A 24,815-nucleotide genomic window follows, 5' to 3' on the forward strand; every position below is an offset into this window, starting at 1 on the left:
TCACCTGGCTTCAGAAGATGTTACGAGAGATAGGAGAGTCGCCAGGAAGCATCACATTCACCTTCAGGAAGTGGAAAGAGCAAACGGCATGGTCCTTGGTTGGGGAAAATGCTGAACGTCTGATTTGTCCCAACCAAGATTTCAGCATTTTGTTCGTCACTATTTTCGCTTGTCTGCTGGTGTCTCCGCGCTCCAGCTTTCTCCTGTCGGTGTCACGTCCCAGTACACAACCGAGAGGACTACTAACAAACAGTTCACTGCACTTACAGCATTGAACACAGCCCTTCTTTCACTTCGTGAATACAATAAACCAATTGAAAATGACCAAATTCTGCAGTGATCGACCTTCTCTGTGGTGGAGCTAAGCCTTTCGTACGTCATCACTGCGCTGGTCGCTATGGCAACGTGAGTATACAATTGGCGATTTGGCAAGTTTGGCTTATCGTATGGAAGCGAAAGATATGCCATTCGAACCGATATCAAATTGTCTTTCTTCTGGACCATACTCGAAAAATCGATGCACTTCCCCTTTAAGTCCGTACTGGTCAGAGATGACTCGAAATACACACATATTTCTGCTAATTGCTAACTTGCAATCCCTCGGTTACGACGAAAGCACCGAAGGGATATGTTTGGCATGTGCCTCCACCAGTATTTCTTGCAAAAGCGTAGTTTGTTGCCGAAATGCAAGCCGTTTTTAGTCGGCTCAGAGAAGAAGCAGCTGCGCTGTGAAAACCGCGGGAAAACAGTGGTGGAGATGCCAGGAGTGTCAACCTTTCTGCAAGGATTGGTGGTTCTCTGTAAATTCTTCTCCTCTGGCCATTGTCAGCTCTAAACTGGCTCTTGATGATTGAGTGAAGGTCTGTTTGACGCTGTGTCCGTTCGAAATCGGTCTTGGCAAAGTTGATTTTTGCATGAAATGTAACCCAAAATTGTATTTCGTATGGACACTCGAAAACCCACTTATTATTTGGTGCACATTAGCGCTACATGGTTTATAATTTCCCTTTTTCTTGATTTTGTATTTAGCGCTTTCGGGTGTTATTATTTATTTTTCTTATTTTCGCACTAAATTATTATTTTTGGCTACCGTTCTGCTTTCGTTTTGCGTGGATATTTGTAAAATTGTTTTATACACTGGAAAAAAAATATATATATTTGAAAAAATGGAGAATACGCGTTCTGCAGAGTTCGCAAAAACCCACTCGCGTGGTATGGGACTTCTGTTTATCGTAGATCCCTGAAAATTGCTACGCGAGGAGAACATACCACACTGTCCCCTCCATAAAATATTTGAGTCGAATACAATAACAGAATTTTTTCTTTTTTTCTTTTTTCTGTTTATTCTTTTTACCAGGCGTGGGCCATCCCCTGGACTATATGGGTGCCTTATTATTTACCTGTACGAGTATTAATAATCTACGTGGAGATAAAAGTTTAATAATAGCAATGAAAAGTATGAATGCCGCAGACATCACCACGCAACATGACAATTTGTTCAAGGTTTGGTTTTGTGTGTTTCCAAAATCGATTTTCACGTTCCGATCATCAGTGGAAATACGGAACTAAAGAGATCAAGGGAAAAACAAAGGTTAAAAATCCAAAGAAGTGTGACACATGACGGGTAACTTGTGGTAAGTTTTACAAAAAGTGAGAACTAAAATAAAGAGTAAGTGTGACAAACGGGCATGAACAGTGCAGAAACAACTCATGAACACGGGGTGCAAACTCACGAAAATAACCTAAGTGCTAAAACATGTTCTTTTTGCTTACACAAATCGGGCTTATGCGTACGAATACAAACAGCTTCAAGGACCTTCAACTGCTGGACATAACGGGCACGACACAGTACAGAGAAGTGGGAATCATCATACACACTCAAACAATCGGGACGAGATAACAAATGCAAATACACAGCTGACTTCTTACGAATTTCACCCTCATCAGCTCCATCACCTTCCCTGCCACCTGACTCCTCCTCGTCCGTTTTATCACCATCACCACCAGCCGTCTCACCGTCATCCGCCTCGTCTTCATCCGCCGCCTCGTCATCACCCGCCTCGTCGTCATCTGTATCCTCGCCGTCATCCGCCTCGTCGTCATCTGTATTCTCGTCATCCGCCGCATCATCACCCAACTCATATTCACCACCAGTCAGTCGTCTGATACCATCCATGTTCTCCTTCCTACGTCTGTCCCGTGTCACTGTCTTTACCTCATCTACGTCCCGAGATTGTGTTCCGTTTTGCCCCCGGCTTCCGGTCTCCTTCGATGCTCCGCGTGGGCCTTGGCCATTCCTAGCATATATTTCGGTTGAATAATTGGCGGTCGACCTCCGTGGTCTCTGGACCCACGGATCAAGCGCCGGAGGGTGCTGCGGTGTCCGCACAGCCGGATACTGTGTCAAAGAAATGGGCTCAATGTCTGTGATTGGCGGTACTGTTGTTGTTGCCGACTCCTCCCAAACCCCAGCCACCAACGGCACTGGTGGTGGCTCCGGTGGCGGCAAGGGCAACGGTGGAGAAGGCACATTCGGTTGGCTTAGTGATCCACCACTCATCCTCTGCACCGTGTGTTCGACTTGCTCTGGTTGTGTCGGTGGTAGAGTTGTTTCTGCACTGTTCATGCCCGTTTGTCACACTTACTCTTTATTTTAGTTCTCACTTTTTGTAAAACTTACCACAAGTTACCCGTCATGTGTCACACTTCTTTGGATTTTTAACCTTTGTTTTTCCCTTGATCTCTTTAGTTCCGTATTTCCACTGATGATCGGAACGTGAAAATCGATTTTGGAAACACACAAAACCAAACCTTGAACAAATTGTCATGTTGCGTGGTGATGTCTGCGGCATTCATACTTTTCATTGTACGAGTATTGATTGCATTTTTAAAATTTCGGCGCGTTTCCGTACGCATGGCGCCCCAAAATTAAAAGCCAGCAAAAAAAAAAAAAAAATACAATAACAGAACATTAACTGGTTTGAGGGAAAGAGACAAACGGGAAAAGTCTGAAGAAAAAATTACAGAACATGACATTATTATGGGCGTACGGACTTCGAGCACCTGGGTCTACATACCCCCCCTGTACTGTGACGACTACACTGGACAGAGAAGGGACTTCCCCAGTTTGAAACTGGCGTCGCCTTCCCGACTTCACCGCAGCTTCTCTTGTGTTTTCGAAGGAAGCAGGGAGCCGGGAGCCGGAGAGAAGTGACTCATCAAAAATTATCTCCACCATGCCAGTTTTCAATGAGATTCCCGTTCACGTTCAAAGTCACGTCCGTCCTCGCACTGAAATGCTTTACCAATAAATAATTAGTGCGTTCCTTATAATTTCTTCAGTCGAGATTCGGAGCAAGTGGAGCCAACAGGGATACCGAAAAATGGCTGGAACGGGTGTGTGATTTTTGGCCTCTTTGAAGATTTTTCTTGAGAATGCACCAACCATGCAGGGTGGGATACTGCGCTTTGTTCGGTATTTTTTCGCTTTCCTTCAGCTTTGAGGCGACTCTTCAGTGCCAGCAGCAGGCCTACTTTGACCTGTGCTGCTGCTACTAGTCAGCAAGCTGTGTTGCTCAGGCACGCCAGTACCTCCTCGACATCTGAGAGTGCGTCGTAAGTCATTCCGGAACTTCCTCACTCCGAAATATATTATTATATACAGTGTTACCTGGCTCAACAAGGCTGGGAGATTTCTTCACCAAGAATAGTAAAATTCACGTGTCAGTACAAAAGATAACGTTTGCATTGGCCCATATTATATGGGGCATTGTGTCACTTTGGTGTGTACCATGACATCATGATGTAATCTTGAACCGGAGACCTGCGTCATCGAATTGCAGCTGAGCATCGACATGGGCCATACTGGTGGTGTGCCTGCTCACATATGGCCAGCAGAGCGTGAATGCATGCAGAAGTAAACCCCCCAACTACCTTAAAATCCCGCCAGAGCGCCCCGTCTCTCCTACGCGCCCCTTCCTGACTTCTTGTCAGGGAAGTGAGAATCCTCATATGACTCTGTGAAGTGTGATGCCGTACCGCACTGCAGACGCATGCTTGACCCGGCTGAAAATGTACGCAACAGTTCGCACCCTCTTGACCAGGGATCGCACAGACCCTGCGTTTTGATGGGTCTGTACGACTCCCTGCTCTTGACCTCTGGTCGATGTACGAGACGCACACACAGTTTTCGTAGGGTGAGTTCTTTTCCATGTAGTACCGAATGCGGCATATAGGACTCGCCCATCCGCCCCTCCCCACCTGGACCCACTCGAAGGGTGGCGGAGGTAGGGGTGCTCTGGCGGGATTTTTCGGTGCTTACAAGTTCATGGTCTTTAGTACGAAATCCCAACGCCTTCACTGAGCAGCACTTGACATGTAATACACGACAATGTCTCCGTCGCATGCGTGTGTGTGTGTACGTGTACTTGCACGTTTGTATGTGCGTGGTTTCTTTTCGACGTGCAGGAAGCCCAAGACAGGAATATTGCTACTGAACCTCGGCGGGCCTGAGAAAGTGGACGATGTCCACGACTTTCTGCTACGTTTATTCCTCGATCGGGATCTGATTCCTCTGCCATTTCAGAGGTAGGTGACTGAATACATTTTCTTTTGAACTTAATGGTTTGCATGCTAGGTGAGACTGTTTGAGTTTCCTTGTGTGTGTTGGTGGTGGTGGTGGGGGGGGGGGGGGGGGTATTCCCGGGATTTGCCATAGGCGTATGTCATCACATAGTGGTGTTGTAAGGCTGGCAGAGCCAGGGTCCAAAGCGGCCTTTTTGTATGGTTGGTTGGTTTTCCTGTTATGGCCCTTGGAGGTACATTATGCTGAAGGTTTGCTGTAACTATCTGTTACTTATTCCCAACACTGCTACCATCACCAGGGTTCTAGCCAAAGGGGCATTGGGGGGGGGGGGGGGGGGGGGGGGGGGCAGCGCCCTGTTTGCCCCCCTCCCCCCCCCCCCCCCCGTGAAAAAGTGCCGCCTCCTACTCATTTTCGTGTTTTTCATGCAATTCAACGAAAATGTAGTCGAAAGTCACTATTAGATAGTTCATAAAGGCACATTTGTCGGGGGCGAAATTGGGGATTCGACCCACACTTTGCATTTAGCGTGGCAAGGCAATATCGGAAAGTGGAAAAATGGGATACGGGTAACTGTTTCCCATGCCCCCTACTATTTTGACCTGGCTAGAACCCTGAAGGCTGATCACAATACGCTTTTTTGTTTTTTTCTGTCCTGCTGTATGTTCCTGAAGCCGACTTGCTCCGCTGATAGCGAAACGCCGAACACCCAAGATCCAAGAGCAGTACAGAGAGATCGGCGGCGGCTCGCCAATCCTGAAATGGACGGAGAAGCAGGCACAGGGCATGATCGACATTCTGAATAAGAATAGCCCTGACACAGGTGAGCAACAGCGCGCGCGCGCGTGTGTGTGTGTGTGTGTGTGTGTGTGTGTGTGTGTGTGTGTGTGTGTGTGCGCAAGTGGTGAGTGGTGCGGGCTAGGATCGGTGTATGGTGCAGTGCCAATCGTACTATATGGAGGAAGTAAAACAGAGAGGTTTCAGACTGTCCAAGAGAGTGCTCAATACCGAGAGGCAGAGCTAGTTCAAACAATAAGAGGATGAAAAAGGTGTTTTACTTCGAGTTTCACGCACTAAGCGACCATCAGAAAACAGTAGTGAGTAAATCTGGATTAATGTTATATATGGAGTAAGTAGCATGTGTGCAAGTGGTGAGCGGTGCGTGCTAGGATTGGTGTATGGAGCAATGCCAATCGTATTACAGTAGAGTATAATATGGAGTAAGTAGCATGTGTGCAAGTGGTGAGTGCCATCTGGAGCGGTAGTCTTTCAAGATTGTACCTAACAGTGCGTTGCAATAGTGAAGCGGCAGCGAAGTTTGTCTTGACTGATTATTCTGTTGTTTGCGTGTTCCGCTAAGACGTTAGTTCGAAGTACATGTACTTTGTATTGTGTTTGTTTGCTAGTGAAGTGGCGGCGAAGTTTGTATCGACTGATTATTCTGTTGTGTGCGTGTCCCCCGTTGGGACTTTAGTCTGAAGTACATGTACATTGTATTGTGTTCGTTTGCTACTCTGTGGTGCCCAGGGCCTCACAAGTACTACGTCGGATTTCGTTATGCTCACCCGCTGACAGAAGATGCCATTGATCGAATGGAAAAGTAGGTGACGTTCTTTTGTTTGTTCCGTTCGTTCATCGCCTGGTGCTGTGCACTGTACACTGCTGGCGTTGTAAGATGTGTTGACCAATGGCGGTTTTCATGCGGTAGTAAGTTGTGGTGTTATATGTGTGTGTGTGCACGTGTGTGTGTGTGTGTGTGTGTGTGTGTGTGTGTGTGCGTGTGTGTGCGTGTGTTTTTGTCTGTGTATGTGTCTATGTACGTGTGTATGTGCTGCACAGGGATGGTATTGAACGTGCTGTGGCCTTCACCCAGTATCCGCAGTACTCATGCTCCACCACAGGCAGCAGTCTGAACGCAATCTTCAGACACGTCGACAGCAAGCCACAGTCCACCATGCAATGGTCCGCTATTGACCGATGGCCAGTTCACCAAGGCCTCGTCAAAGTACGTATGTATGTGTTTGTAGTGTGCTTGCGTGTACTTGTGTGTGTGGGAGGGGGGCTTGGGGGGCTTTAAAAAAAACTGAATTGTAGATTGATGGTCTACTTGTTTTATTATGGAGCAAAGAGGCGACTTTCGTGGATGCTGATGGCTGAGAGTTTGGCTGACTAAAGCTTATGATATGTTCATTTATTGTTAGCACATCACCCTCCCTTTCCTCTTTTCACTGCTTTAGCTTTTCATGATGACTTGAGTGGTCCTTGCTTTCTTCTATGTGTGCATCATGCAGGCTTTTGCCAACAACATCCGTGACGCGCTGGCTAAGTTCCCGGCGGAAAAGCGCGACGAGGTCGTTCTGCTGTTCTCGGCGCATTCGCTTCCAATGCAGGTCAGTATTGTGGCGATGTCTTGTCTGCTGTTGCATCAATGCAGGATTTCCTTTAAAACTCGTAGTGTCCTGAATGAACGGCACTCTTCTTGAAACACATGATCTGCTGCACTTGTGTACTCGTATCTCTCTCCTATGCGGACACGACGTTACGGGCACGTCGGTCTGCCGGGCACCCTGTGGGTGAGTTGTAGTGGAAATATTACTACTCGGTTGCCGATTTCTGTGGACATAGTGCCGTCACATGCCAGACCTCTGACACTTACCTATTGAAACCCATGTGATTCAGAGCTACGGACATTTCGACGTTGTGGGCAGTGCCCGGTCCCGGACCAAGCTATGAGTGTATATGCTCAGTCTGCGGACAGAACAGTTTCGTCCTTTGTGGACTCATCAGCGCAGCGCAGAGAAAATGAGGCCGAACCTGATAGCAATGAAGAACGCATTTTCCAAAGCCATAATATATGAGCGTCTATGTATAGGTGGTGCTCATGTTTTCCCGGTGGTCATCTGCTGAAGTTCCGTTTTGCTCGCCAACTAGATTGAAGAATGTGTGTTCACTGTGCTGCTGTCATGCCTTGCAGGTGGTGGAGCGTGGTGACCCATACCCGCACGAGGTGGCCGCCACCGTCCAGCGTGTCATGGAGGAGCTGAAGTTCTCGCACCCATACCGCCTTGTCTGGCAGTCCAAGGTCAGTTCAGCTGGGTGTTCAAGGCTGCTGGCAACATCCCACCACTTGTATTTTTGTATTTATGGCCATATGTGCACGACGGCTAGCGTCATGTTGTGGTAACAAAATGTTGGACCTTGTGCTAACGTTATTATAAAGACCATGCCATTGAGGTGCCTGACTCCCTATCTACACTGTGCTGAGCATGTACGAGCACACCTCTGTGGATTCAGATCAATTGTTACGGCATGTCGTTGTGCGGTGTACACGTATGCGTTAGCATCATGGCTAATGCGATCTCCAAGGAACTGGTCAGAGATACATGGTGATCATGTGAGATGGACCAATGTGCTCTCTCTCTCTCTCTCTCTCTCTCTCTCTCTCTCTCTCTCTCTGTTATTTTCTGCTTGGTGCCTCGTCTATTATCCAGGTCGGTCCCAAGCAATGGCTGAGCCCGCAGACCGACAAAGCCATTGAGAGCTTGTGTCAGCGCGGCCAGAAGAACCTTCTGCTCGTGCCCATTGCCTTCACGTCTGACCACATCGAGACATTGTTTGAGCTCGATATTGAGTACTCACACGAACTTGGAAAGAAGGTACTACTTGTCAGTGTTTCAGGATTTGCTAGTCGGACTGCTTCAGTCCATTGTGTGTGTGAAATCTTTAATGGCTACGTTTGGGGAGCGGGCATTTGATGCCGTGTTGCAGTCAGAGTACCAAGTACATGTACAATAAAACCTGTCAATGCGACCACTCTGATAAGGCGACCACCTGTCCGAAACGACCACTGCAATTACGACTAAGGGATGTTATTTCCAGTCAAATGACCCTGATCATCTGTACACGAGGACCACATTTTGAAGGTCCCTTGAGCGGTCGGCTTACACAGGTTTCAGTGTACTGTGACATAGTACAGTTGTATTTTAACAATCGGAGAAAAAAACTTGCCAGTTTTGTAAAGGTTCTTCGACAGCTTGAGGCAAGGTGACGGAAGTACTTTGAGATGAAGTACATCTTAACCTCAAGTGCAAGCATGCCAAACAGCTAGATGTGTTTATGTTTCTCTAGTCTGTAGTACATGTATGATACTGAGTCTAGGAAATACACGGCCTGTACAGGTGTCAGCTACCAGTCACCTACTTGGGCACGTGGTGCCCATTGTGTAGTCAAAGGATATACCGGCGGCAGTAGACCAATGCAGTGGTTGTGTCCGGCCAATGTATCTTTTTTTCTCTCCTGCTCTCTCTCTCTCTCCGCCCTTTTTTCTAGTGTGGGGCAGAGAACATCATCCGCGCAGAGAGTCTCAATGACAATCCCATCTTCATTGAGGTAAGCAGAAATTCGAATTGCTGCAAGCCATCACCCAGTTAGGAAAATGAACTCTCTGCTAAGTGCCAGCACCACAGCAGTCGTTGTCTATGAAATCTCTCCGCTTGAATTCTGTAAGACATCGGACAATCTGCGCATTGCTCGATAGTTCTTCAATGCGTTAAAAGCTGTTCATTTTTGAACTGTTCTTCATTGCTCTCCCGTGTGTGTGTGCGTGTGTGTGTGTGTGCGCGCGCGCGCGCGCGTGTATGTGTGTATCAGGCGATGGCTGACATAGTGTCCAAGCATCTCAGGTCGGGTGAGAAGGCGAGTCGCCAGCTGTCACTGCGCTGTCCAATGTGCACCACGGCGACGTGCGGTGCCATGCGAGGCATGTTCTGTAAGTAGACGGGCGATAAGCTTCACCGCTAGCTACACCTCTACTACGTGTGCGCTATCGGCTGTGCATCTCGTTAGCACGAAAAAGGCTCTATCGCCGGAAACCCACTTGCCTATTGTCCGCCACGCACCGTGCCCGCTCTAGTCCTGTTCGCAGATCTCTCTCCTAGGAGACTGCACTCACACACATACATACATACATAGTGCCACCTTGAGCCAGGCGTGATGTCTCCAACGTACACTGCAGTGCAGTGGATAGACAGTGTATGTACTGCAGTGGGCTGCTGCTGCTGCTGCTGCTACAGTACTACATGTACATGATTGTACTAGCTCAATCTACAGGTCCACTGGGTTGTGTTCCAGAGTTCGGTTTTCTAAACACGATAGTAGGGAAATGCTACCGGCACTGCACCTGCAACACCGTAGACTTATCTCAGCTTCTCCAAATCGAACAAACATCTTCTGTACCAGATGCTGTCATCAGAGTGAGAGAGAGAGAGCTTTTTAGCCATGTTTTGGTAGCTTCACTCTTCTGTACCAGATGCTGTCATCAGAGAGAGCTTTTATCCATGTTTTGGTAACGTCACGTACATCGTTCTATTAGCTGGTCAGCGGGCTAGTTTGTTTTAGGATTTTTTTTATTAATGACCTTGTGTTCTTGCACAGCACGTTATTGTGTTTGTAGTTACGATTTTTACCACCTGGTGCTCGGAAACTTGCCAAGCGGTTTTTTCATGTCTCTGTGTATAAATAAATGTGCTAACAACCATTGCGTCAAGAAAGGCCGTGTCTTGCATATTGCAATGACATGCCACAGTTCTCCGTCTGCTATGGAATATAGTCAATATACTGTGTAACATGATTTGGATGCATGTACAGTGGTGATGCAGAACAAAAATGGGGGATAGATCTGTGTCAGAGAAATCAAGAATCAATCAATAGCTTGCGCTGGTACTGGGTGCAGCCTGCAGGACTCGGCATGGCGACCTGTTCACGTACTAACATGCCTTGCTCAGTCAGTGTCTGCAGGACACTTCGCGCAGAGGGGTGGGTGAGCTCATACCGGTCTTGTATCTAAGTATTAGTCACATGCTCACTCAGAAGAAGTGAGTGCTAGAGCAGCACGGGGCGGGATGTGTCAGTGCTCGACAGAGTGGAGCGCTCATAGTCCTAAAGAGAGACTTGTGTATGCACTGCAACCCGTCATCCAGGCGGCGAAAGCCTACCCGCATACACAGACTGGCTATGATGAGGTCAGCATGGAATGGCTTGGCTCGTTGATGAGTAATGTTAGCTTGAGTACCTCACTCGCGGTTGTTCTCTTGACGAGACTAGCGCAGATTTCTCGGTTGACAAGACGCCACACACCGTGGACATTCCACTAGTGCGCCTTGGCAGCGCTGTAACGCTGCAGAAAGTAGCTGAAAGGAACGATCTATTCTGCTTTCGTCTTGGCATCCGCGCCGTCAGGACCGGCAGGCTGGGTGGCCTGGTAGAGTGCTAGGCCAGAGAGCATGCACGCCGCACCAGCCCACCAGAGCAAAGACAGTGTCTCGCCAAACACTAACCAGCCAAGGGCAGCCTGACGGAATCAAAGCACAAACACAGAGCAAAGGCAGAGAAGTATGCAGTCAAGCGGTACATGTACATGTGCTATGCTATTGTAAGACGTGGAAGGAACACCGCAGCATGCATTGAACATGAACAGTGAGTGAATGGTCATGGATTGGGGGGATACAGTTTGGTGTAACAGCATTACACAAGAGAGTTAACACACATACACACACACACACACACACACCTTGGACGCACTGCCATATTCTGGCTATGCGGATCCCATGGGGGATTGAGCAGGTTCGGAACAGTAGGGGCGATGACGGGATAGGTCCTGTGGTCTACTGAAACGCCGGCCGCAATTGCAAACGATGCAGAAGGAGCTACGGTCTGTGTTGGTTGCTCTGGCCGAGCCACGGCGACACAAGTGCTCGCCAGCAACATCACCAGCAGAGGCATCTTCTGACACACTTGAGTCACCGGTTACGAACAATATGTCCTGCGAACGCTACAGCTTCCACTGCGCGCACTGCAACCGCTGTGTGCTATCGCGCCAAAGCATGAAGCGTCACACACATACACACACACACCAAATGGCTCCTCTGCCTATGCCTCTGTTTGCCTCTCTCTCCTTCTCTCTCTCTCTCTCTCTCTCTCTCTCTCTCTCTCTCTCTCTTTCTTTCTCTCTCTCTCTCTCTCTCTCTCTCTCTCTCTCTCTCTCTCTCTCCGCCCCTCCCTTTCTGTCCATCTCTTCACCGCCACTCAACAAGTATCATGGTCACACCTCGCCAACTCACAGAGGAGATGAAGTTAGCAGTCGTGTTGATGACGGTGACCTCTACCGTGCTGGAACTGGCTTCCAGAGCACTGACGAACACCGTCCACATTGCACTGTTCATGAGGAGCACTACGCCGAAGCAGCATGCTGACAGCGACCACGAGACCTGCCACAGCACAACACACGTACAACAATAAATAAACATCAGCCAGCTGCTGGATCAATAGGGAAAGAGGGTGTCAACACACAGATGACGAAGTACGTGTACTGAGGACTCTCTGAAGTAGAGGATAAGGAAGGGGGCAAGTAGACTATAGCTTCTCAGAAGGCTGTAGAGTCATAACAAGTAGCCCATGGACAGACCGCGTGTCCAGAAGGTAAACTTCAGAAATTTCTGACTGAGGTGCCCGAATCACAGTTAGTCCACTGCCAATGCTCGGCAATAGTCTTGCCGAAGAGATGGACGTTGGTTGCTCCTCAACCATAGCATATCAGAAATGCACTGTATAGAGATCGATGCCAGCTAAGTGAACTGACCATCGGCCATCACCGCGGGAGATGGCGAAAGGCAAGAAAGGTACTGTAGGCATGTTGTCTTGACTGACTGTGATGTGGACAGTACTAGCATCCGGAGAAAGAGTAAGTCAGCCCATGATGTGGCATGTGACTGGATTCTCGACCGAAGCCACCCCGGAGAAATGCTCCACTCAGCGGTCAGAAAGTAAGAGTAAAGGTACTGACTGCTGCAGTGCTGGTGCCACTGTGCTCTAGTGTACTAGGAGTATGGGCTAATGTCGCACAGTAGGGCCAAGGGGCCTGCTCTGTTCCAAGACTGGATTGCGAAGCCCCGGCGGTCCGATTGTGCTAGCAGATCAGACAAGCCTCTGGGTTCGGCAGATACTGTAACTTCATACTAACGTCGGTCAAGTTAACCGGCAGTGTTGCTGTGGTATTTAAGATAGAGTCCTGGTGTCTACTGGAGAACTCGTAAAGACCTCTTCGCCGTCCGCTCTTCCGCTTGTGCAGACTGCCAACTATGTCCACCGATCATGTGACTTCCGAGGGCACAGTAAGCACGATTGCGGCCACTGCTGTAGAGTTGGCTGGGTTTTCCAACGAGGCTGATGAATCACCACTGTCTGTAGTAAAGAAAAAAGCCTGCTCCACATTCATCCCATTGCGTACACAAGCCTCGCGTGGGCATCAAGTGGAAAGGTGTAGCGACGCTTGGTTTACACCTTGGGGCCACGGAGTGTATCGCTGCAACTCCCAGCATGCAGTTGGAGATTGCCCCTGAGTTTGCAAGAACACGGTTGGTCTGGTACTTGCAGAGGCAGTCAAGATCAGGATCAAGTTTCTGCTTCAAAGGTATAAGTGCGGCGCAAGCTTTCTAAGGACTGGAAGAGCGTGTGAGCGGTATAAAGATCCACCACCCCTGACTAGAATGAGTCCCGATAACCCCTCACACCCCCTGCCCAATAACCCCTCACATCCCCTTCCCGATAGCCCCTCACATCCTTGTCCAATAAGGCAATAACCCCTAACAACCCTTGCCCAATAACCCCTCACATCCCCTGCCCTGCAGTCCAATAACCCCTAACATCCCTTGCCCAATAACCCCTCACATCCCCTGCCCAATAACCCCTCACATCCCCTTCCCGATAGCCCCTCACATCCTTGTCCAATAAGGCAATGACCCCTAACAACCCTTGCCCAATAACCCCTCACACCCCCTGCCCTCCAGTCCAATAACCCCTAACACCCTTTGCCCAATAACCCCTCACATCCCCGCCCTGCAGTCCAATAACCTCTAACATCCCTTGCCCACTAACCCCTCACATCCCTGCCCACTAACCCCTCACACCCCTTGCCCAATAACCCCTCACATCCCCGCCCTGCAGTCCAATAACCTTTAACATCCCTTGCCCAATAACCCCTCCCATCCCTGCCCACTAACCCCTCACATCCCTTGCCCCTATGACCTTTCACACCAAGTTACTGGCCCCAAACCAAGACAACTAAAATGTATAGTAAAACTTGGACATTGCAGCATCCACGGTATAAATAAATTGCTGGGAACATCATGATTTCCTTATCACCGAATTTTGTACAATGTACATGTAGCTCAATAAGTACAATAATACATGTACTTGTACATGTACGTAACATCAAGAGTACATAACCCCCCCCCCCCCCCCCCCCCCGGGGGGTTATGTACTCTTGGTAACATGTGTGACGATAACATCATATCACGAGGCAGAGGACACACTGCACGAACAGTAATGTTCCTGACTGCTGGGTTCGGCCATAGGGATGGTGGTCCGGGTACTCGCCCTTTTCACGTGCCAAGGACACTGCTCGTTGCTGCGGCCGCGGTAGGCAGTCTTGCATATCGGCAGCTTTTGCTTCCAGTGCTGCGCAGTGGCGAGTCTGCACTGCCGACTTTGTTGCCTGGTCCAGCCTAACGCTCTCGAACAACTCCGATCCGCCGGTGGCGATCTGGGCTGTGAGGTGGGCGGTGCACTCCAAAGACACAGCGTGCTTGCGTGGAGAGTCCTCAACATAGTTGTCAAACGACAAGCCACCATGTCGAGCAGGTAGAACCACCATCTCCATCTCCAAATCTCTCACTTCATGCTTGGTCAGAGCTGGTAGTACATAGTAGATGGCTGCGAATAGCATCCTGTAGAAGCTGCATGTGGTCACCAACAGGCAACAGTGGGCATAGTGCATTGGAGGAATGTCCACCAGTGCTGCAGACCTAAGATGAAAGCAGTAAACGCAGCATGAGGATGAGAGGATGTGTAGCTGCTACGTTGCCAGGGCGCGGTCCATGCTTGAACGTTTGCGTCCAGATAGGTAGAGACAAACTCTTCTGAGCCGATAGCAGCTCCCAGGTGCCCGCTGTTCTGCCTTGTGGGCCAAGATGTCACCCTCACCAGCCATCCTGAAGCCAGACCCTGCAAAGACTCGGTCTGTCTCCGCCCGACTCTCAGGCTTCTGAGAGGTTGGCAGCACACACATACACACATACACACACACACACACACACACACACACACACAAGCATGCACACACGGGTCCTGCCCGGGAATCTCGATTTTTGGTCTCGCGGGTTTCATGCAGGGAGTACTAAATTTGTTAGTACTCCCTTGGTGTTTTTACCAATTGGCAAATCGCACAAGGGTCCGTAGATGTTTCATGTACTCTTGGATACCGGTATCCGGATACGGTGCAGGTGGCTCGCACGTGAGAACTCAAATCAATTATAAAATATGTCCATTTTTCCTGAAAATTCAAAATACAAGTGTATCACCCAAAATGCCTGGGCATAGCAGGTGTACTGTGCTCTTCATGCATAGCATCAAGAGTATAATTCTCCTGATACAGTAGATGTTTTCTATCAACCCCGCTGCTCTGTGCCCCTTCCCTCGCTTTCTCTTGTCTTTACTCTCTCAGTCTAGCTTGCTCAGCTCGGAGCGGCCTGAGCGAATGTTAGGGGTGGGGATACGTATTATCAAGAGTGTATAAACATGTTTGGACTCTTGGTGTTACGATGTCGATTTGTTGATTTTTGTAGTACCACGCCCTGATGCAAAGCAGGCAAATAATACTACAAAATGTAATTGTAATACAGTATGATCCAGAGTAGCATCAACCTTATGTAGTACTCCTGTTAGCAATGCTTGCAGTTGTATACAGTGTCACTGTGGCAAAATTCCAAGAAAACGAAGAAAACAATAATTATTTATGAACAGGCCATTTTTCCTGCTGAGTGTTAACAAAAAACCAGTCCTGAGAGATAGGAATTCAGAGTTCTCGCTTCCCTCTGGACAAGGAAATGAGTCCAGAGTTGATTGGTCTCAGAACCCAAAAGAAATCAGCGATCCTTCTCTACACACTGCGGCCTGCGGGGGAATACTGGAAAACTCGGCGGGGAAAATGAAAATGGTCTTCTTCTTCGACGTCGTTTGCTCTCCATACCAGTCAAAGATGCTGTTGTAACCAGGAAGTAGTGAACTACCGGTATTTTACTACTCCCTGGTTTTTAAATTTTAGTACTGCCCTGCACTGCTGGGCGGATCGTCTTTACTCCAATCCAAACTTAGCACCAGCAACCATCACTTTTGAAAAGAAGGAAAAAAGCAACAGCAAAACGAAGGTACATGTACATGTACATGTATGTAAGCATGAAGTACCCAATTTCCTTCAAAGAAGAAGAACAGAAAGAGAAACAAGTGGATGAAGTCTCACACACTGAAACGCATGAATTAGAAACCACTAAAAAGCGATCAAAGAAACCCTCCTATGCGGCCATGTTTAGGGAGTCGTCAAATACAGCGTACAATCATGTACAATCTACATAGTCATTGTAGTACCTGGTATTCGTGGTATCAAGAGTTCATAACCCATGAACTCTTAATAATAATAACAAGAGTAGATAAACAAGAGTGTGCAACTCGCGGATGGGTTGGCCCACGGCGGAATTTTTGTTGACGTAATCTTTTCGACGACGCACGCGCTCTGAGTCTTTTGGAAAGTTTTCCCTCGTGCACTTGGCCGCATTTGCACTACAAAGTCGGTGCCCAGCACGTGCTCTCACACTGCTATGCAGCAAAATGCGCGTTCTTCTGAAAAAAGGTGACGTCAACAATAAATTCCGCCGTGGGCGGGGGTATCTGCAGATTGTGCAGGAGAGATCCGGAGTTGCACACTCTTGTTTATCTACTCTCAGATAATAATAATAATAATAATAATAATACGAATAGTGGTTGCGACTTCGGCGATGATTTGTAAGAAAGGTTTGCTCCCCACACCGGAGCTCCGGTGTGGGGAGCAAACCTTTCTTACAAATAATAATAATAATATCTTTATTAGGATGACCCAGAGGCTTGTCGCCTATCAAGGGGTTCACCGCTTTGAAGGATGTACATGTACATGTATGAGCCAGGGGCGCAGCACCCGCTACGACTGGTACGACCATGGCCGCACCACTTTTCGAAAAGTGTGGTCCGTCTGGAACGTGCAAAACCGTAATAAAAAAATCAGGATCCATCGATATTTGCATATGCGCATCAGACCTTTTTCTAGACTCGTACTCATAGATCTGTTATGCATCTGCAGTCGTACTGAGTACTGTACTTGACTCGACTGCACACTGCGCCAGAAGTTCCCAGAACGCAGGATTTTGTGTCTTTTTTACAAAATTTCCCGGGGGGGGGGGGCCGGACCCCCTCCAACACGGCCTTCCGCCGCACCGACCTTCGGTCGTACCACTTCCAAAACCCCTCCTACGCCCCTGTATGAGCTAAAGTGAAAGTAGTGACTCTTGATGGTATTTGACGACTCCCAGTCCCGGCCCAGCAGTAGGCAAAGCCCGCTTTTGCCAGTGAAGCTTCGATATTTTTGCCGCAAAAGTTTGCTGGCTGATCGTCGATATTTTGCTTTCATTTTGCCAGGCCACTCGATATTTTGCTCCCTTTTTGCTTCAAAATTTGTGTCACGCGAGGGAAAACTGACCGAAAGTAGGTCACAGTGTTGGCAAAACGAGACGTGTTGGTAAAACCGTGCTAGAATGAATCACGTGCACCGTATAAGTGTAAAATCTCCCAATTATTTCCAGCGAACACACCGATATTTTGCTCCGTTTTGCCAGCAATTTCCCTTTCAAAATTCTTCGATATTTTGCGGCTAGCAGAATTGCTAGCAAAATCGGGCTATGCCTACCATTATACGCCGGGGGGGGGGGCAGAGTGCCGGACCCAGCAGGGCCAGCTCCATATACCGGCGCGGTATGTCGGCCACGTGGCACGTGGATGCTGCATGCTGTAGGGCAGACCCGAATTTGCTAGCAATTCTTCTAGCAAAATATCGAAGAATTTTGAAAGGGAATTTGCTGGCAAAATGGAGCAAAATATCGGTGTGTTGGTTGGGAATTGGGAGATTTTACACATATACGGTGCACATGACTCATTTCGGCACAGTTTTACCAACACGTGACTCACTTTTTCTCATTTTTGCCAACACCTAACCCACTTTCGGTCAGTTTTCTCACACGTGACACAAATTTTGGAGCAAAAAGGGAGCAAAATATCGAGTGGCCTAGCAAAATGAAAGCAAAATTTCGACGATGCACGAGCAAAATTATGCCGCAAAATATCGAGATTCAGCTGGCAAATTCGGGTCAGCCCTAGCATGCTGCCACTGGTAACTAGGCCTCCGCGGAATATGCCGGCATAATTTCGGGAATTATCGGTGTGATTTTTAAAACGGGAATTATTGGCAATTTTTGTGGAATAATCGGTAAAATATGAGCAATGCCCCCCTTTTTTCAATTTTTTTCCATTTTAACACCCTGATTTGTACCAAAAAGCTCATGATCCTGAAGTTGATCGCCCGGTATTTCAAAAAAGAAAGAAAAAAAAGCTTCCAGCGGAGTTTCACGCGAACCGTGATTTTTTTGCCCGTACAAGAGGCAAAAAACCCGTACGCGGTACATTATCTGCAAAAAAGGGAAGAAAAAAAGAATTATTGTGAGAATTGTTGGTGGAATTACGGGAATAATCGGTCGAAATTTTGAGCAATGCTCGAAAGAATTATCGGTAAAAATACGAGCATATTCCGCGGAGGCCTACTGGTAACCACTGGTAACACCAGACGCGTGGGCACGCGACTTTAGTGCGCGCGCGCCCGGGCCGGCTGTCAAGAAGCTGTGACGTCAGACTTCGGCGGCCTATAATTATAAAAAGCCTTTGTTTGAAAAAGAAATTATTATTTTCTCGCAGTGCAGTTTTTGTAGTCTAATCACTCAGACCCATCATGTATTTTCAGTTATGCATTCAGGGGAACATTGTTCCCCGATGGAACAATTTGTTTGCTTTGAGTCTGGACAACTAATCTCTCTGCGAACATGTCGAAGCGGCCGGGCAGCCCCCTGTCTGGCCCGCCAGCAAAGAAGAGCGCGCCGGCCATTGCAAATATCAATTTTGGACCGGTCACTGGCCAGGAAGAGCTAAACCTAAAAACGTTACAGGTTCAGAACAAAATGCTCAGCGAAAAGAATCGGCAGAAGATAGCCCAGGACCACTTGCTTCGGAAACGTCTTGAGTCGCAGGAGGCCGCCAGGGAAGAGCTGGAGAAAAAGGTGGCTGTAGTAATGGGCCATTGGAGTCGACTGGATGAGCAGGTGCAGGCAATGCTCTACCAATGTGGAGCGGTGAGAACTTTGGGAAAACAGCCAGATTGTGCCAGTCTGCCAGTACGTGCGCTCCTCAAGAAGGTGCAACAGGCAGCAGATGAAAGTCTGGCTTCTGATGCGCTACTCGAGCGCTGCAAGTTTACCGTGTCTAGTATCCGCGATCTGACCCGCACACTTGAACACCTGTACCAGCGAGTGAGCGAGGAATGCACCGACGTTGATTTAGGGAAGGAGAATGAGCGGCTTGAAGAGCTGGTGACGGCGTTGCGCGGCCAAGTGTGTGAATCGGGCGCAGCCCACGACAAGATCATTAATCTGGAGGAGCGAGTTAAGATGCTGAAGGCAGAGCTGGAAAGCACGCAGTACGACCTGGGCAAGGCGGTGGAGAAGACGGAGAAGGTGAAAATACGCCTTGAGGACGTGAACCAACTCCTGAGCAACGCCGAGCAGCAGGCGGTGCTGTCGGCCGGCCAAGCTGGCAGCGCGCAGCCACACACTGACCAGACACTACCGCCAGCAGCAGCGTCTCAGAGCGGCAACAGCGTGGGTACAGCCGAGCCGGCCGACAGTAGTGTGTACGAGGACCTGAAGCTGGCGCAGGACCTCTCTGGCAGTCGCCTGAAGGAGATTGAGCAGCTGCAGCAGCGTCTTCAAGAGGCCGTCCTTGACCTGGAGCTTGCGCGCTCGGCGGTCCACCAGGTGTCGGACACCGCCATTCAGCACTCACCACTGTTCCTCTCGCTGCAGTCGCAGTACTCCACGCTGTTCCAGGAACGACAGCAGCTGAAGACGCAGGTGGAGGAGGCGCTGGAGCAACTGAAGGAGTGCAAGGATCAGTACGTGGCTCACCTGGACAAGATCGAGACGGACGAGATGAAGTACCACCGCGCCGCGCAGGAAGACATCAGCCGGTTGAGCGACCGACTAGCGGACTCGCAACGCCAGCTGCAGGCAGTGCGCATGGAGAACGAGCAGAACCGCGTCGCCAGCGACCAGGCCTCCACGCTGAAAGAGCTGCGACGATTCGCCGGTGGCCTGCAGAAGGAGAACAAGCAACTTAAGGCCGAGCTGACACGTTGTAAGCAGACGGTGGATGAGGCCAACCGTCGGCTGGAGAGGCTGCAGGACGGAGTGCCGCTCGCAACCCTGGAGATTCGCGCCATCGAGAAACGTGTTACGGACAAGCCGAAAGAGGTGCAGAGCGGCGAGGCGAAGGACAATGGGACTCTGAAGGAAGAGCTCAAGAAGATGAAGGAGGAGCTGAAGAAGGCTCAGGAGTCTGAAAAGGAGTCGAAAATGCTTCTGGATGCGTACAAAGGTGTCTCGAAGGACCTGCGAGAAAAAGCTGACGTAATGGCAAGTGAAGCTAAGCAGAAGATCAAACTGGAGGAGTTGCAGCAGACACTGGATGCCCAGCGTGAGCGCCTTGCCCGTGACTGTCTGAATGACTCGGAGGCGTCGCAGCGCTGGAAAGAAGCACAGGACACCATCGAGGAGCTTCACAAGTCGCTCGCGTCCAGCGAGCGAAATCACACTGCCTTGCTGAGCGAAATGGAACTAACTGGCGATGCGTTCGAGGACATGCAAGAGCAGAATGCCCGTCTCCTTTCACAGCTGCAGGAGAAAGACGACGCGAACTTCAAGCTCATGTCCGACCGCTACAACGCAAACACATTGCACAGTTTGTTGCGCGAGGAAAAGCAAGCGATTGACGCTCACGCTCAGATGCTTCAGCAGCAGATTGGCACGCAGTCTGAGCTCATTCAGCACCTGCACGAGAAGGAAACTCTGCTGCAGATGGATCTGTCTGGACACGACGACGAGGTAGTTCGTCGTCAGGCTCAGGCTGATAGTCTGAAGCGGAAGGCACTGGAGTGTGCCCAGTCAGCGCAGGATCGCAAGATCCAATCTGAGAAATCGGCCACTGAGGTGAGAGAGTTGCGTCAGAAGCTAGCCGAGCAGCACGTGAAGGTGGAACAAGACCAGCACCAGATGCGCAGGCTCAAGGAAGAAATCACCAGTCTCCAGAAGAAGTTAGACCGCAGTAAACAGCCGCTGCCGTCAGCCAATGCCGATGAGATCCTTCAGGAAGAGGTGAAGATCTACAAAAAAAAGCTTACCTGTCCGTGCTGCGAAGCAAACAAGAAAGACTGCATCCTCATCAAATGTTACCACGTGTTCTGCTTCGATTGCGTACATAAGCGATATGAAAGCAGACAGCGTAAGTGTCCAAAGTGTAATGCAGCATTTGGCGCAAACGATTATCACCGCGTGTACCTCTGAGGATGCGCGCGTGTGTGCGTTCTTTTCGCATAGTCCCGTGCTGCTGTTGCCTTGGCCGCTGGCGTTGTCAATGTCATCAAGCATGGGTGTGTGTGTGTCTCGTGTGTGTGTGCGTGTGGAGTTTGGCTGCGTTCAGCCTCCACTCGTAGCTGTTTCCCGTCGCTGGAGTTTGTGGTGCACAAAGAACGCTCCGAATACCCCGCTATATCCATAACCACCATGTGTACATAGTCCTTGTACAGCTGACCTGTAGTTTTGACAGTGTTCTTTTCTCCCTTACATGTACGTAGTGCAGCGCAACCATTGCTCATGACCTAGTCTGGACGCACGTCGTGCATGGCCACTGTTTGAGTGGCTGTCTCAACCTCGTTGTATTCTTACTTACTTGTTGTTGTTGTGTTTATTGTAATTCCCAAACCAAACGGGCAGATCTGCCCAATGAAAAGGTGGCGAATGCAGATAGAAAGCAGTAATTAATGAAATTGGGGAGGGATCTAACAAGGATAGAGGTGGAGAGAAACTACTTGGAGAGGCGCGGCGGCGCTGGGCATGTACGGTGGCCTGATGCTGTGTTGCTATGTTTGTGTGTGTGCGCGCTCGGCACTACCCCGACTCTGTGGCAAATATTGCCGGCAGAAAAAGTTGGTTGGGGGGGGGGGGGGGAGAGGTACTGGTATGTGTTGTTGTATATTTTATTTCGTCATGCATGTTTGGTATATGGATAAAGAAAAGCAGCAGAGAGAGAGTGCCCAATGTCGTAGACAGAGCTTAGTACATAGTAGGCTGAGCGGAGGATGTTCAGGCCGGTTGTAACTCCGAGTGTTCATGCTGCTAGGCAACCATCAGACAACTAAATTCCTGTAGCTAAGGGTGCGTTCAGACTACCGTGAATCACGTCAAACCGTGAAGGACATTCACACTACTGATAAACTAACTTTACCGGTCCGTAAGTTTTGCAGCTCTCACCGCGGCACAGAGAAAGGATTTTCCCTTTTTCCCAGCCTGAGCACTCTTTTTACTGCCGGAAAAGTTTTCCTGTCGCAGCAGCCGCGGCAGTAAAACATTTCCGCCGGTAACGTGCCAGTAACGTCACGTGATCAAATCACCTAGGAAACTTTCCCATTCCGTCACTTTTTTATCGGTAGTCTGAACGCACCCTTAACAATTCTGTCTTTTATTGAGTACGAAGTACATGTACCGTAAAGTACCGTTGATCCGCCCCCACGCCATGTCGCTTCCCAGCTGGGTTTTCGGCAGGGGGCGGGAATTAGATCAAGGCTGTCAAGTGCAGTACAATGTACAACAACGTAGAGGATCAGTCTCAATGTGCTGGATTGTGCACATTTTGATCCTGGATTGGCAAGTATTGTGTACAGCAATGCATGCGTCGGTTCAACATCGTATTTCGTTGTATACGCCAAAGTCGCTTCACAAGGAGAAAATCGACAGGGGGCGGGAATTAGAGAGGGGCGGATCAACGGTACTTTACGGTATATTGATTCTTGGTTGGAGGGAAAAAAATCCGCACACGAAGCACAGAAACAGAGAGTTGTAAAATACCGACTCCCTGCACAGAAACCATAATAGTTTCGGCTAGGCCTTTTGTACCATTACGTTTCATGTCGAATAACAATGGTGATTATTAACACAGCAGCACGCAAACGTGCCGGTTGTAAGCACTTGCTTGCCGCCATGTTCATCACCATTGTATTCGACTTGAAAAGCAATGGTACGAAAGGCCTAGCCGAAACTACACTGGTTTCTACATGTATGCTTGAGTATTCCTGTAGCTATGCAGAAGACGTCAAGAATAGTAGTGTCCTGCGTGCTAGCCAGGGCACACAGTGTTTTACCGTGAACGCCCGTAACTATTGTAAGGCCCTGGGCAGAAATGTTAGTCAAGATCCAGAACACGGGCGTCAAACTGGGCCTGGGCGCTAATACGGGCCCGGGCGTTATTTCGGATAAGCGAGATCAGACTGATTTTCACATCAACATGTCGTTCTATGTAGAGGGTTTAATAGCACAGTGTACTGTACACAAGATTACCGTATCGTACATGCATGTGGAGCTGTGCATGCACTGTGTACTGGGCCCTGTGCTTTCACCCATGGGCGTTCACACGGAGGTGGGCTAGAAAATGGGACAAGAGTGTTGACACCTGGCACCTGGGCATATACACGGGCAGCGGGCGTTATACTAGGTGGGCGTTAATAGGGACTTTTACGGCATTTTGTGTGTACATGTTTGCGTTCGTAGTCCGTCATCGCATGACAGGCTGGCTGTTGTCACAGTGAGCGAGCTCAGCAAAATGATCACGATGAGGATGAACAAGCATAACGAAGGGCCCTGAGCTAGCTCTCTTGTTTTGCGTGATAAAATTAATACACACGTAGTTGTACAGCAGTTTCCATTTTTCATTCACAGCATGTCTGTTCACGTTTTTGAAAAATGAAGGGACTGTAACGTTAATATGCACGCATGCTTCTTTTTGTTTTGTTTTTGCTTGGTTGTAACATGTGCAAGTGTCTTATTACATGAAGTGTATGTGTACGTGCACTTTGGCTGGCTTGTATCTTTCTTTGTTGTATGTGCACTGTGAACCTCCATTGGTGTTTCCAAGAAGCTCTACAAAAGACGTGAGAGAAAAGAAAGCTGAGAGGATAGTCGGAACGAAAATAACGAACACGAAATCCGTGATTTTGTTAGGCGAGTCAGCGGATTTGCTTATGGGCGCCATGCATGCGGCGTGAGTCGCTAGTGCAAGCGCAGCGCTGTGCCGCGACTCGCCAAAGCACCTCAACTGGTGATGTAATCGCATAACCTATAATAATAATACAGCGTGAGTTGGCTGTTTCACTTGAGCTAGTGCATCGCTGCGCCGCGGCTTTGCAAACGTGACGCATATCAACAGTGCTGATGTTGTCATTGCATAACAACCTCTATAAGCCTACTCGGATCACGTGATAGTATAGGAAATTTCGATCCTGATACGGCTTCACTAAAAAAGGAAGCTTTTCACAGGGAAAGCTAGTATATATCCAGGAACTCAACCTTCAAATGTTACGAAAGACAAAAATCCAGGAGATTTAAATCGGCGCAATGAATTCGTAAAACAGCTATAATGGATTTGTACGTGGTCATTCACTTACGAATTTGCAGAACACCTCAGATCCATCCAAGATCGTGCAGACTTGCTCCGAGATACCACCTATTAGCGGCGAGGATGCCAGCTTGGCCGACAGGGAAGCCAGAGCAGCCAGAAATCCGGAAAGGAAGGCGAGCACAGGGAAGGCCATTGCATTACGTGTTACGAGCCTTGAAAGAATGACAGCCCTATGATTTTGCAACATTCGTGTCTGTGATCGTGACTTGAACCACTTTTGAATTTCGAACACACGCTACACGTGGGAGTAGTAAAACACCGGTATTTTCCTACTTCCTTTTTTTCTTTTTAGCGCTTTCGGGTGTATACGTACCAGGGAGTAGTTATAGTACAATATGGTATTGTACTACTCCCTGATACGTACGTACGTGTGCATTTTCTTTCCTTTTTTTAGCACAAGTTATTATTTATTTATTTTCATTGTGAACACATGATCGATGATGATGCAATGTTGGTCATCGCGTCAGGGAGGAAAAATATGTTTTTA

General features: G+C 48.8%; 3 protein-coding genes across 3 annotated transcripts; 2 read left to right on the forward strand and 1 right to left on the reverse strand.

Moving 5' to 3' along the window:
• The first annotated feature begins 3,235 nt into the window (after window positions 1-3,235).
• Window positions 3,236-10,118, forward strand: LOC135814139 (ferrochelatase, mitochondrial-like). The gene is made up of 11 exons (XM_065327211.1): window positions 3,236-3,396; window positions 3,498-3,615; window positions 4,468-4,587; window positions 5,257-5,405; window positions 6,110-6,182; window positions 6,422-6,587; window positions 6,874-6,972; window positions 7,557-7,664; window positions 8,074-8,238; window positions 8,912-8,971; window positions 9,233-10,118. The coding sequence occupies exons 1-11, from the start codon at window positions 3,384-3,386 to the stop codon at window positions 9,356-9,358; spliced, it is 1,197 nt and encodes a 398-aa protein (XP_065183283.1). The 5' UTR covers window positions 3,236-3,383; the 3' UTR covers window positions 9,359-10,118.
• A 361-nt stretch (window positions 10,119-10,479) lies between these two features.
• LOC135814148 (transmembrane protein 42-like) lies at window positions 10,480-24,540 on the reverse strand. Its single transcript, XM_065327223.1, has 3 exons — window positions 24,315-24,540; window positions 11,701-11,847; window positions 10,480-10,931 (listed from the first exon to the last, which is right to left on the reverse strand). Exons 1-3 carry the CDS (start codon window positions 24,513-24,515, stop codon window positions 10,785-10,787), a joined length of 495 nt encoding a protein of 164 aa, XP_065183295.1. The 5' UTR covers window positions 24,516-24,540; the 3' UTR covers window positions 10,480-10,784.
• LOC135814118 (E3 ubiquitin-protein ligase BRE1A-like) lies at window positions 18,473-21,296 on the forward strand. The gene has a single exon (XM_065327186.1). It carries the CDS (start codon window positions 18,592-18,594, stop codon window positions 21,160-21,162), a length of 2,571 nt encoding a protein of 856 aa, XP_065183258.1. The 5' UTR covers window positions 18,473-18,591; the 3' UTR covers window positions 21,163-21,296.
• Window positions 24,541-24,815: the final 275 nt, after the last annotated feature.

Source organism: Sycon ciliatum, chromosome 1 (genome assembly GCF_964019385.1).
Source record: "Sycon ciliatum chromosome 1, ocSycCili1.1, whole genome shotgun sequence".
Lineage (NCBI taxonomy): Eukaryota > Metazoa > Porifera > Calcarea > Leucosolenida > Sycettidae > Sycon > Sycon ciliatum.

Coding starts and splice junctions, on each gene's coding strand:
- LOC135814139 (XM_065327211.1), top strand. Junction 4,588..5,256: donor ATTCCTCTGCCATTTCAGAG/GTAGGTGACTGA, acceptor ATGTTCCTGAAG/CCGACTTGCTCCGCTGATAG. Junction 8,239..8,911: donor CACACGAACTTGGAAAGAAG/GTACTACTTGTC, acceptor CCTTTTTTCTAG/TGTGGGGCAGAGAACATCAT.
- LOC135814118 (XM_065327186.1), top strand. CDS start 18,592: ATGTCGAAGCGGCCGGGCAGCCCCCTGTCTGGCCCGCCAGCAAAGAAG.
- LOC135814148 (XM_065327223.1), bottom strand. CDS start 24,515: ATGTTGCAAAATCATAGGGCTGTCATTCTTTCAAGGCTCGTAACACGT. Junction 11,848..24,314: donor CTGAGGTGTTCTGCAAATTC/GTAAGTGAATGA, acceptor GTGCTGTGGCAG/GTCTCGTGGTCGCTGTCAGC. Junction 10,932..11,700: donor CTGCTAACTTCATCTCCTCT/GTGAGTTGGCGA, acceptor TGATTCCGTCAG/GCTGCCCTTGGCTGGTTAGT.